Raw genomic sequence first — 13,676 nt, 5'->3', positions numbered from 1 at the left:
TTTGCAGAGTCTGGTGGACAGGAGGAAGAGGGGAGATATGATAGAGACCTACAAGTTGGTAAATGGTTGTTATAGGATCAATGCTGAAGAAGGTTTACAGAGAATAGTGGGAGATCAGGGGAGAACCATAGGTCATCCCTGGAAACTGTATAAAGAGGGTGTGAGTAGGGGAGTGAGAGCAGGTTTTTTTCGTGCAGAGTTGTGAATGATTGGAATGCCTTGCCTGAGAATGTGGTGTCTGCAAAGAGTTTGAATGTGTTTAAAACACGGTATGATGAGCTGTGTGTGTGATAAAAGGACCTCCCAGATGAGTCTTTGACTCCATGAGGTCTTGGGGTGGTAATAATAATAATAAATTTACACATTGATGATATAGGAAATGATTTAAGGGGAAGTATCGATTTTTTGCTAAACATGGAAAACAGGTAAAAATTAGTAACTGTGATGGCAAAATCCAGCAGGATGATTTAAATCAATTGACAGAATGGACAAAAGACAAACAGTTTGCCATTTTAATATGCCACAGGATAAAGGTATGCACTTTGGATGAAAAGCTTCTTATGAAGATGTTTGTATTCTACCTTATAAGGATCTGATAAGGTCACATTTGGATTAATTACTGTTCGTAGACCTGTTCACACAAAGTATCGAAAGTCAAGTCACTGAGTTAATGACAGGTCTATGGTATATTTCTCTATGATAGATTGCGGATGGGTTGCAAAGTTTACTTGGTGGTCAGAAATAGAATGGGAGAATATGAGAGAAATATAAGTTATATAAGTTATTAAAGGAGTTTTATAAGTTGATGCAGAAGAAATTTATTTTACACTATCTGTTAAATAGGGAGAGAGCAATGCATCACCTCAGGAAATTTAGTAAGAATTTTGGGAAGAGATCCATGTTAATATGGAAGAGATTTTTCACAGAATGCAGGGAGAGAGGGATCACACAAGAAACTATCCCTGTAAATTAAAAGGAGGATGTGAGCAAGGGATGAAGATCAGGTTCTTTGCATGGAGTGATGAGTGGAATGCACTACTTGAGAGTGTAGTGAGTACAAAAACATTTGATGGGTTTAAGGCATGGTTTGATGAAATTTATGTGTGACAGTAGGGACTTGGCATGATGAGTCTTTTGATTTCATAGACATAGAAGTCTCATGCTAATAATGATAATAATGCGATTAGCAAGGGTGTGGAGATTTTTTTTTCTTGCTTGGCAGGTGGTAAAATGTAGAACAGGTTTTACCAGCATTGATCACAACTGATTTGGACTCCATAGAAATGTCTGAGTAATAATAATAGTAATGCTAACTTATGTCATTGTAAGTTGTACACTTGAATAATTGAAAGGAAGGCCCTTCCTCCTCCACCATAAATCTGCTCAGTATTCAAGCCTTTGTTTCCCAACAAGTGTGCAAAAGCAGTCAAAGAAAAATTCAGCATATCTCAAGTGAGTCAAGATCAAAACTCTATTTCTTTTGCACATTTGTTTCCAACAAGTGTGCAAAGGTAGTCAAAGGAAAAAAAAAAAAAAAAAGATTCAACATATCTCAAGCCAGTCAAGATCAAAACTAACTTCATACTCAGCCTACACTGCAGCTTGCAGCAGTAGGGGAAAAAATCCATTAAACAATTCTGCTTCTAAATCTGATTTTGAAAAGGTCATATCTCAGGTGGAAGTCATATCTTTAGGTTTTTTGCTAGAGCTATTTAGTGCAATTTCTGTACTATTATGTCCACCTCTTGCCCATCCAAATGACATCAAAGATAAGGCTGATCTCTTGTCATATTTTTCTCCAACTCTGTGATTAATGACCACAACAAATTACCTCTCACTACACCAAGAGCAGCTCACTTCATGCCTCTAATTTTTGATCTGATCATTTATCAGAAAGAAATCAGAAGAATGTTGAATAGTTGGATACCAGCAATTCCTCTGATATTGATGGTATTCATTCTACCCAGTCATGTTCAATATTTGTGCTCTAGAGTTTGCATTTTATCCTTTCAAAAAAAAAAAAAAAAAAGGTGATAAACATAGTTATCAAACTCCTCATTTTATTTCTCTTAAAAATCATAAAGGTCATCAATAGTCAACATCTTTATCACTTAGAGACACATCAGACAATTAGTGATTAGCAATATGGCTTCCATTATTCTTGGTCCACAGTTCTCTGAGACACTGCCAGTCACCTTTTGATACAAGCCACAGGAAAGGTAGGAGAAATTTCTGTGATCCTTTTGACATATCCAATGCATTTCATTTTGATTGGTTCTAGCAAGAGGCTTGCTTACCAAACTATTATTTTATGATCTGCCTTTTACCCTTTGCAGTTAAGTTGTCAGTTTTCATTCACTTTGTCACGGTTGATGGTTTTTTTCTCTTCAAGTTTCCCCATAATAAGTGTACAAACCCAGTGCTCTGTACTTTTATCCACTCTGTTCTTCCTGTATATGAATAGTCATCACTGACCTGAAATCCTATCCATAGTTTTGCCAATGACAAGCACTCTATTCTTGTTCTTTATTACAAGTCCCATATTGCATGATCACTCCAAGCTTTAAGATTCTCCATAGTCAATTTCTTAAACTTTGATTTCTTTGCCATTATTCATCTGGGACAAGGAGAAATTGGTGAACTTCAGTACTTCTAAAACACCTGTCTTCTTTCTCACAAGAAAGATCTCACCTCGTTTCACTTCTTCTTTTATTGGACTGATTTGCATAGCTGTCCATTTCTGCTTATGACATTACTTCTTACACTATACCACTACCAACTCAGTATAAATCACTAATCTGCCTAACTTTGCATTTCGTTGCATTTTGCAACTGTACATTTCAGATGGTGCATATCTATCTTTTACATACGTAGCCTCTTCAGTCTCCAAAAAATGTGGTGTCCATTTCTGCTCATGACATTACTTTCCATCATATATCACTGCTAACACTGTATAAATCAGAAATCTACCCAACCTTGCAATGCTCTACATTTGGAGTAGTACATCAAAAACTTCCTAAAAATGCCTAATGCTGTCCAGAATCCAGTTAACTGATGACCCTATCCTTCCCACACATACACAGAGTGCACTCCACTCTTGATTGTTTTCTGCTTTATAATTGAGACTTTTAAACTGTTGAGAGGTGGTTACAGGGTTGATACTGGGGAGTTCTTTCGCTTGGTTGAACAGCGGGAAAGAGTGATGACAAGAGGCCATCCCTGGAAGATATGAAAGGAAACTGTGAGGAAGAGGGTGAGGAGTGGTTTCTTTGCATGGAGGATGGCTGAACCATGAAATGCATTGCCTGATGGAGTGGTGAGAGCAAAAACTTTCAATGAGTTCAAGGAGTGGTATGATAGACTTTGTGTTTCTTGGGGGGGGGGGGCCTCCCCTCGATGAGTCTTGATAGACTTTGTGTTTCTTAGGAAGGACCTCCCACAATGAGTCTTTTGACTCCATGGAGGCCTGAATAATAATAATAATAATAACTCTTCTATAAGTATTTTTATGAGCAGTGTTCTGTTAAACCTGCCATCATTCTTCCCCTTTACTTTAAGTCTGGAAGAACATGAGCTGCTGCTGGTTCATCTGTTTACTCTCCAGCTTCAAATATGCCAAATCAACTTTCTCCTATTTTCATTCTATCTATCTTTATTCAGAACAGAATGGCCTCCTTCACACTTCCCCCCCCTCCCTAAAAAAGAATAACTTCTTTCTACTAATTCCTACTTTCTCTGTGACCTGTTTCCCACATTCACACTGATATGCTGTAGGCTTTGTATCCTGTTGTGTGTATGTGGAGTTGACATAAAAAATGCATTATATATATATATGTGTGTATGTCTGCATTAGGGATCCCACATACACTGGAAAAAACGGGACACTTATGACTGAGGGTGAAATTTAGTATGCGCATCCATCACATATGCCAGTCTTACAAAATGTTTCTAACTTTCCAAGTATGTGCGTGGTAAGGTTTGCTATGCACACACTATACTAAGTATAGTGAACAAATAGTAACAAATAGTAGCTGAAGTTCTTTTATCAAAAGAACTTCAGCCCAAAGGCCAAGAACTACCAATATAGCCCGCCAGGGGGCACCATCAGGACTTTAGGAAAACGCTAGCATCCTAGCCTCAGTCTCATTTGTTGTATTAGTACTTGTGTGCACGTGTCTTTTTAGTAAGTTCCCAAGAAGATGGCAACGTAACGTTCGCCGAAATATCGGAAAGTGTATATTAAAGTTTATTTAATCTATATTTCCAGTATACGCTGTCAATTCCTTAAATATTAGTTATTATGTCTAACCAGCGTATAAGCCTCTCAACAAGAATAACAAATAGTAAATCCAATTGTTAGGCTGCATATTTTCATTAAGCCACTTTAAGTTGCCTTCAAGTGGTTTTTTGCTTACTATTATAGATACAAAATAGATTGTTAATACAATAATGCTCTTCTCATCTGACAATATTCTTATTAATCAATCAGTCGTGCTCACTCTTGCAATACTTTACTGAAGAAAGAATGCATCCCATTTCATTCTGAAGAATGAAATGAGACGCATTAGCCAAAAATGGGATGATCCCGTATTTTACGGGACGTCTGGGATCCCTAGTCAGCATTATTATGCTGGAGCATGATGCTATAACAAATTGTCCATGTCTTGAGCATAAATCAAACAGGTATTTACCATTATTATTAGCCCTGCCTTTTTCTGAAAATTTTTCCAGAATGTATGTCTGGGATCCATTGGCTGCTCTTCTTTTTAGGTCACCAACAAAAACCAGCTTTTCCTTTTTCTTAGATCATGCATTCTTATGTTATTAAATTAAGTTGCAAAACTCTAATTTAATACTATTGTAATATTGAATTTTTTTCCTTAATAAAACTTGCTGTTAAAAGGAAAAGTTAAATAAAATTGAATTTTATATTTTAAATTATTTTACTCCTAATAATTTCTGTTTATGCAAGCACTGATAACTTTATTTATGCTTATATAATGTTGCATACTTAATTAACCTTTTTCTTTCCATTTATTACCAGAGGGTGTGTGAAAACTACACCTTCCTTCCATTCACTGCACTGTTAGCAATCTTTTGGACATTTACATACAAGAAGATCCCTGAAACAAAAAATAAGACTTTTGAAGAAATAGCTGCGCTGTTTAGGAAGGATGACATCATTAATGTGAATGGAATGACAATACTACGAAAGTCTCTGCAATCAGGAGAGCTACTCTTTGAAGAAAAGCCAGTAGAAGCCTGTAAGGATGAATGAATTGATGATATATATTAATTCACAAATTAAAAGATCAGCACTTCTCAATTATGCATAAAGTTGCTTTTTATTACATTTCATTATTATATTGAAGGGGCTAGCATATAACACGACCTACAACAACTCTCTACATCCCCACACCCTTCAACAACTCATACAGTTCTTATGTGAGATCACATCAGATACCCACGCAACTCAACAACCTACCAAGAAAGTTAAAACACGTAGATAACTACAGTACATTAAAAAACGAACTCTGTAAAACATACCAACAAAGTTAAGAAACCATTAACACTAATATACACATCACAAATCACTAGCATCCAATGCCTAAATCCCATACATAAACAGTAGCAACAACACAAATAGTGAAGGCTAAATCCCACTCTCTTCATAAAAGCTAACCCAAGCTTCGAAATAGGTGGGATTAACTTGCCTCACTCATCTACAAGTAATCCTTATAAGCAAATGCAGAAATTTGTATGTATAATCACTCTTTCTCAAACTTAAAAAAAAAAAAAAAAAATTACCACCCCAAGACCTCATGGTCAAAGACTCATCTGAGAGATCCTTTTATCACACACACACAACTCATCATACCGTGTTTTAAACACATTCAGACTCTTTGCAGACACCACATTCTCAGTCAAGGCATTCCAATCATTCACAACTCTACACGAAAAAAACTACCTCTCACTCCCCTACTCACACCCTCTTTATACAGTTTCCAGGGATGACCTCTGATCTCCCACTATTCTCTGTATAACTTCTCCAGCATTGATCCTATAACAACCCCTTACCAACTTGTAGGTCTCTATCATATCTCCCCTCTTCCTCCTGTCCACCAGACTCTGCAGATTACATCTTCTCAATCTTTCCTCATACTCGACATTCCAGAGGTCAGAAACTACCTTAGTCAGTCTCCTTTGGACCCTTTCCAACATCTCTTCATCCTTCTGAAAACCCGGTGACCAAATCTGGGCACAATAGTCCATGTGTAGCCTAATCAAAGCCTTATACAATGGAACAAGAATCTCCCTACTTCTACACGTCAGTGTCCTCCGCATCATTCTCAGAAGCCTTTATGTTGTCTTCACAATTTTGGCGATGTGTCCCCTAAATATTAGATCCTTATCCACTATCACCCCCCAGATCTCTTATTTCCTCTACCTCTAATATATTCTCACCAAGCATAAATTCTGCATCCCATCTTTGTTTTCCAAATTTTAAAACCTTGCAACATTGAACTCACATCCCCATTTCCGTGCCAATCACTCAATCTATTCAAGTCTATAAGGCCACAACATTTTCACTACACTTCATGGTTTGTCCCAACTTTGCATCATCTGCAAACAACTGAATATCTCCATCCAAATCTTCACCTATATCATTAATATACAAGTTAAACAGTAATGGACCTAAAACAGACCCCTGAGGCACTCCACTAGTGACTTTCCTTTTCCTGGATATCGCTCCCCCATACACAACTTTTTGATACCTATCAGATAGCCAGTCTCCAATCCAATGCACCAATCTAATATCCAACCCCATCTGCTCTAGTTTGACTATTAACCTATAATGAGGAACTCTATCAAAAGCCTTTGCGAAATCCAAGTATATTACTGTGTAGCCTTTTCCTCTGTCCAAGTCAGCAGTCACTTTATTGTAATAAGTAAGTAGATTACTAAAACATGACCTCCCTTTAGCAAATCCATGCTGTCCACCAAAGATAATACCATTGTTATCAACCCAACTCTGGATCCTAGTTCTCACAAGCTTCTCCAACAACTTAACCACAACACCTGACACACAGATAGGCCTATAGTTTGATGCTTGAGTTCGATCACCTCCTTTATGAAGTGGCACAATCTTGCCCTCCTTCCACTCCTTAGGAAGTTGACTGAGTGCAAGACTCATATTAAAAAATATGTCAAGGCAGGTGTCAACTTCCTGTCACATTCTTTCAGAATACATGGTAATATATTATCAAGTCCCACAGCCTTATTGATAAGTCCCACAGCATTTTGATAATTTTTCACAGAACACTTATTCACTTTCCGCAGAACATAGCTTGGGAAATGCTGGCATAGATAATAAAACAGTAAGCCTGATTTAAACTCTTGACCATTCCTCAGAAAAAATGTTAATAGAAATCAATGGCAACTTCAGTAAGCCTTTCAAAATGGAAAGAAGTGTGGACCAAGGCTGCATGCTTCTGCTGATGCTTTTGACCTTTATTTGGAATATATAATAAACTTAGCCTTGGAAAACAGTGGTATTGGAATTATGTTTGATGGCAAAAAAAAAGAAAAAATCCAAAATCCCAGATTTGCCGATGCCATTGACCTGCTAAAGTATTGCATATTTTCAAGCATGTTTCATTTTGTGCAATATTTGGATTGAGTGTTCTATTTATCAGGCCTACAATTCGTAAAAATTTTGAAGTTTTTAATTTTGTCTTTTTTCTCCTTCATATGATATTTCACATACAAGATAAATGAAAGTATTTATCTGTTCTATTATTTTATTATTAATAACCAGTTTAATAACTGGAGTTCATCCACAAAATCTCATTGTTTTAGTGTTATCTATGGATATTTTCATTCCAGACTGTTCTGCTATGATGCTTAAATTATATATTACTATTTGTAAATTGTCTTCCTTATCTGATATTAATCTCTGATCATCTGAAAATAATAGCATATTCATTTTGTTATTCTGGGAAATTTCTATACCTGGATTATTTAAGGTGTTCCACTGTATTAATATTTCAGTAATACAAATATATTAAAAGTATTGGAGACAGAAAACATCCCTGTCTTACTCCTTACCACCACTAAAGACTGTCTGTCACTCCTTTCTTTACCTGATTTATATCAGGTCTCTTGTGACTGTCACCTCTGATGTAATGGGGAAACTGGCAGATTCATTATGAAGACACTTAGTAAGCACCAAAGCTACATCCATTCTGGTGAATTACACATGTCCAGTTTGGTTCACCATGATGCATATGCTGGACAGAGACAAAGCTCATTTGCATACACTGTTTTATAACTTAAAAAAGAGAGCTCTGAGCCTCTATTACACTGACCTAATTTGAATCAAAATGATTATTTATCCATGTCAAAAGTATGAGAGATTCTTATCCTAAACAGTTATAATTAGTACATGCACCAGCAGTGAACATTGGCTGATTCTTATGTATTCGTACTTGTTTAAATTAGTGTTTAGTAATATGCTCACTGAAGATTCAGTTGTTTGTGACTATTCAGTTATTTGCGGATGATGTGAAGCTGGGAAGGGTTATCAGTAATAGTGCATATGTGGCAGCCCTGCAAGAGGATTTTAATAAACTAGAGAGATGGACAAATGAATGGGGATGTCAGTTTCATGCAGCAAAATGTAAAGTTTTGAAGTAAAGATCCATCAATGGGAGGATGCATACTCAATTGGAGGAGCTATACTGGAGGAAGTAGGGGAAACAAGAGATCTGGGGGTGATGATTGATAGAAAACTGAAATTCAGGGAGCATATTGCAAAGGTGGTGAAGGTAACTCAGAGGATTGCTGCAATACTGAGAAGGATGCTGACCTGCAGAGATAAAAGAGTTATCATTCCATTGTATAAGACTGATCAGACCACACCTAGACTGTTATTCTCAGATTCAATTCACCAGGATTAGAAGGGGATAAATTAACTATGGAAAGGGTATAGAGGCAGATAACAAAGATGGTTTCAGGACTGTACAGTGTCAGTTACGAGGATCGACTGAGGGAATATGGACTGCAGAGTTTGGTGGATAGAAGAAGGAGAGGTGATATGATCGAGACTTAAACTATTGAGAGGCAGTTACGGGGTAGACATTGGGGAGATCTTTTGCTTGGTGGAACAGTGGGAAGGAGTGATGACAAGGGACCATCCCTGGAAGTTATGAAAGGAAGCTGTGAGCATGAGGAGGTGGAGTGGTTTCTTTGCATGGAGGGTGGTTGAACCGTGTAATGCATTGCCTGAGTGAGTGGTTAGAGCAAGAACGATCAATGAGTTGAAGGAGTAGTATGATAAACTTTGTGTTTCCTAAAAACGACCTCCCACGATGAGTCTTTTGACTCCATGGAAGCCCTGATAATAATAATAATGATAAAAGATGGATGGAGTGATCTCTCTCTCTCTGAAATATCTGATTTTTAATTATCAATAAATATTTTACTGAATACTCTGCCTAATTCTGTAGTATAAAGTATGGTATGTCTAATCCACAGTTGAGTTTGAAAATTCATTTCATCCCTCCCCTTCTATACTTTTTGCCTTCTTAGAAAATTCAATATCCATTTCATTCTCATGATGATATCATTCTTGTTAAACATAAAATAATTTGGATGGACTGATTTCAAATAAGACCATAAACTCCTCCCCTTTATTCTTAAATACTCTTGGTATAACTAGCCTTTGATCCTCTATTTCTTTTCACAGTTGTTTCTCTCCCTATTGTCCACAGAATTTGCTACTACTGTTGAGGCCATCCCTATCATCTGACCCTTCCCTCTCATCATCATCATCAAATTCCTGACATGTATCTTCAAGGGATGTACAGGATATGATAGTACTACATGAAAAATTTACATCATTACTAACTTCCTATCTATAATTTTCCTCCAAACCAATCTATTACCTGTCAAGACTTCAACATTATCAGATCTTACATCTTATATGTTTCTATCTTCTAAGGTACTTTTTACCATATCAATCCACCTATATCTTGGTCTTCCTTTGGATCTTTTTCCTGCCAACCTGGCAAAAAACACTTGTTTTGCTAATCTTTCCTCTCCCATTCTGTTTAAGTGACCATACCACCTGAGATTAGCTCTGCTAACACATTCCTGATGCTAACGATGTCCAGTTCTTTCCTAATATCCTCGTTTTTAATATGATATTGCCATTGATGACATCTGTTCACGCCCCTAATCTTTCTCAGGACTCTCATATCTTTGGTCTCTGGTCTTTGGTCAAGTGTTTTACTTCTAACCCAGCTCTCAGATCCATAAGTTAAAATTGGTTTGAACACTATTTTGTATACTGCTAGTTTAGTGTTTTTACTAATTTCTCTCTTATTCCATATAAATTTATTCAGTTCACTTCCTAACATACCAGCTTTGTTGATTCTGTTGTCTATTTGCATATTTAATTTACTATCTTCACTAAAAATTGTGCCTAAGTAGCTGAAATGTTTTACTTGTTCTATATGTTCTCCATTCACAATGCAGTTGATAATTTCAATATTTCTGCCTATTTTCATTGTCTTGTTATTGCTGACCTTCATACTATATCAATGACGTAGCTAGAGCTTTTGCCACCCGGGGTGGTCACTGAGTTTGGTGCCCTTTTCAATACACACCAAAAATACTAAAAAAAAGACATAGCATTTTTGACAATCTAAGGCTTGGTTGCCATTACCGCTGGTAAGGTTGGCTGGCGTTTTCACCACAGCTCCCTGATCGCCGTAAACTCCCAAACGTGCAGCAGTATGATAGATTTGTTTAAATCTAGACTCTAGACCAGGGGTGGGCAACTTGTGCATGCCAAAATCACGAAATCTTTAATGCAAAATTTTCTCAAGCGCCAACTGAAATTTTGGGGAACATATTATTATTTGGTGTCTTTTAAGTATTGGGAAGACCTTTTCAAATAATCAAAAATCACACTAGAATGGTAAAATCAAAGAATATTGTAAGAGTGATTATTGTAAAGATTGAATGAATATAAAAATCAGTGATGGAATTTTTACTTATAAGTCCTTCTACCCTGTTGAAAGCATGAAAATTTTTTATTTCATTTAAGTGTAATTCTAGCTGCCATATAATGCCACACAATTTAAAGACGCAATTTTTAACATCAACAAAAGAGTAAACAATAATAATCCTGATTTTTTTTTTTTTTTATAAAGATCAATCAGACATATGTTTATTCAAGTTTTCCCAGTATATTGCAGTGCACAATCTCATAATCGTTTTTCTTGACTAAAGCACAGTAAAATAAAATAAAATAAAAGATATAATTGTATTACTTCTTAATCCCTTACGAGTAATACATAAAAATTACAAACAAAATAAATTGTTATTTTACCTACAAAAATGGTAAAGATAAACAGAAGTTAATCTTTACCATTTTTAGCAAAAAACATCAAATCAAAACTAAAGAAAAATAGTGGACATTTTATTTATTTAGTATCAATGAGACATTTGCTGCTGCTGCATCATTAATGACAATTAATTTATATCAGGTTTATATTTTGTAACCTTTAGAGATATGCATGCGCTACTAGTTTCATCTGTAAGGCTACTCCTGTTACGAGACTTAACAAAGTTCATCACTGAGAACGATGATTCACAAGAATATGTAGATGCATAAATGGATAATAATGCTGTTGCAAGGGTTTTTAAACATACAAAAGTTTCGGGAATAGCATTCCAAGTTATTAGTACCTCTTTTTTCGCACTTCTCTCTGTTACTCCTGTCTCTAATCGCTCCTTTTCAATATTTTCCAAGTCAACTCTGAGGTCAACAAATTTCTGCCTCCAAATTGAGCTACTTTGAAAATCAATGAACTGCATTTCAAAATCATCCATATTTATCCACAAAAACATCTGCAAGTTTATTTGAAGATGTTTTCGTGTCCTGTAGTTTGAGGTTCAAGTCATTTAATTGTTCGCAAAAATCTGTAATAAACATGAGTTTACAAACCCACACGATGTCATAAATTTCTTTATAAGACATTTGTTGATTAGTCAAAAAAAGATTTATCTCATCCAGGCATTCAACAAATTGTTTCTGAACAAGACCTCGACTAAGCCAACAAACATTGTTGTACATTATTAGTCCTTTGTACACTGAATCCACTTCATTCAATAGATTCTGAAATTTTATTCAAAGCAAGTGCAGAAATGTAATTAACAACCCTGGTTACTGTTTGCATCACTTCTTGAAGTTCCTTTAGGCCAGCGTTTGCACATAAATTCTCCTCATGTAGGATGCAATAAAAAACTATTAGTGGATGACCAGCATGTTTTGCAAACAGATTTACAAATTCTGCTTCCTTACGAATCATGCTGGGTGCACCATCTGTTGTGATGGATACCACTTTTGAAATATCAATTTGCTGAATAGATAATTCGTTCCTAACTGCTTTACATATTTCAACCCCATGTACGCTCAGGTAGTGTTACAAGGTTAATCATCTTGTAACACTACCTGAGCGTACATGGGGTAGTGTTACAAGGTTAATCATCTCTTTGCATACTTCGTCATCATTACAAAATCGAGCAAAGATTGTCAGCCTAGCTGATGATGTAATGTCTGTGCTCTCAACACAAATAGAAAAGAACTTACATCAAGCCAAATTCTTTTGTTAATTGCTCTGCTGTATTCCTTTCCAACTTAAGTATTCTATTCTTAATTGTTTTTCTACTCAGATGCTTGAATGTGCTGAATAATTTTTACCTTTTCTGAAAGATTGTTAAAAAGGAACGGATCACATTCTAGCCATGCTTCCCTATTATATACTCTCCATAACTGAGTGGTTTTCCACATTGGGTAATAACTTTTGAAACCTCAAAACTAGCAGCAACTAAGTTGGAACTAGGCCTACCTGAAATAAATTTCATCAAAGTATCGGACTATTTTTTTGTCTTGCTCAGTTCACGAGAAATTAATTCTCTTTGTTCTTGCTCACTTTTGTTACTTAATTTCTTCTGAACAGTTTAAAAATGTCTCTTTACAGAAGAAGTCTCAAACAACTGATTCGGAACATAAAATGCATAATGCTTAATTATACCACATTTTTCAGTCCAGTATTCTTTAAATTGTCTGATATCCTTTTCATTTGAATGTCAATGTTTCTTTGCTGGTGGTGGTGACATTCTGCTCAGTCTGTAAAGAGCAGGAAGCAAATAAATAAATAAATAAATATATATATATATATATATATATATACATATAAGAAAGCAAATATATAAGAAAGCAATTAAATAATTGCATTATTCATACAGCTCTTAACTTTAACGAAAATCGGATTATGGAGTGTAAAAATGGACAAAGTCATATTTACACTGACAAAAATTATAATTTGGACTCGATCTCATTGTAATCACTCTCTGCATATACCAACCAAGTTTAAGCAAACCAAAAATTTGTACAATAATAAGCCGACCTACACACGCAAATGAAAGAGAAGGGTATGCATGCAATCTAATCACGTGCAGATAACACTTCATAATTCTGAATATTGATAATACATTTCACATAGCTTTAAAAATAACTTGCTGTATTTACTGGAATATAGCTCGTCTTTGTGTTATTCTTTGCTTTTACTTTGCAAGGCGAATCAGAGTAGGAGAGAGAGAGA

General features: G+C 35.8%; 1 protein-coding gene across 3 annotated transcripts in view; it reads left to right on the top strand.

Annotated features, from left to right (window-relative positions):
• LOC150110672 (glucose transporter type 1-like) overlaps window positions 1–13,676 on the top strand; it is a 1,175,276-nt gene that overhangs the window by 1,045,699 nt on the left and 115,901 nt on the right. For all 3 annotated transcript variants that reach the window (XM_090395569.1, XM_090395562.1, XM_090395554.1), the window contains one exon: window positions 5,045–5,264. In XM_090395569.1, coding sequence (XP_090251695.1) covers window positions 5,045–5,264 — 220 coding nt within the window. The remainder of the gene's footprint in view (window positions 1–5,044; window positions 5,265–13,676) is intronic.

The sequence above is a fragment of the Typopeltis vanoorti genome, chromosome 1, assembly GCF_054136105.1.
Source record: "Typopeltis vanoorti isolate ZY-2024b chromosome 1, IOZ_Tvanoo_1.0, whole genome shotgun sequence".
In the NCBI taxonomy this organism is placed as follows: domain Eukaryota; kingdom Metazoa; phylum Arthropoda; class Arachnida; order Uropygi; family Thelyphonidae; genus Typopeltis; species Typopeltis vanoorti.
The sequence above is the reverse complement of the archived record's forward strand: the minus strand, read 5'-3'. Positions and strand labels throughout refer to the sequence as shown.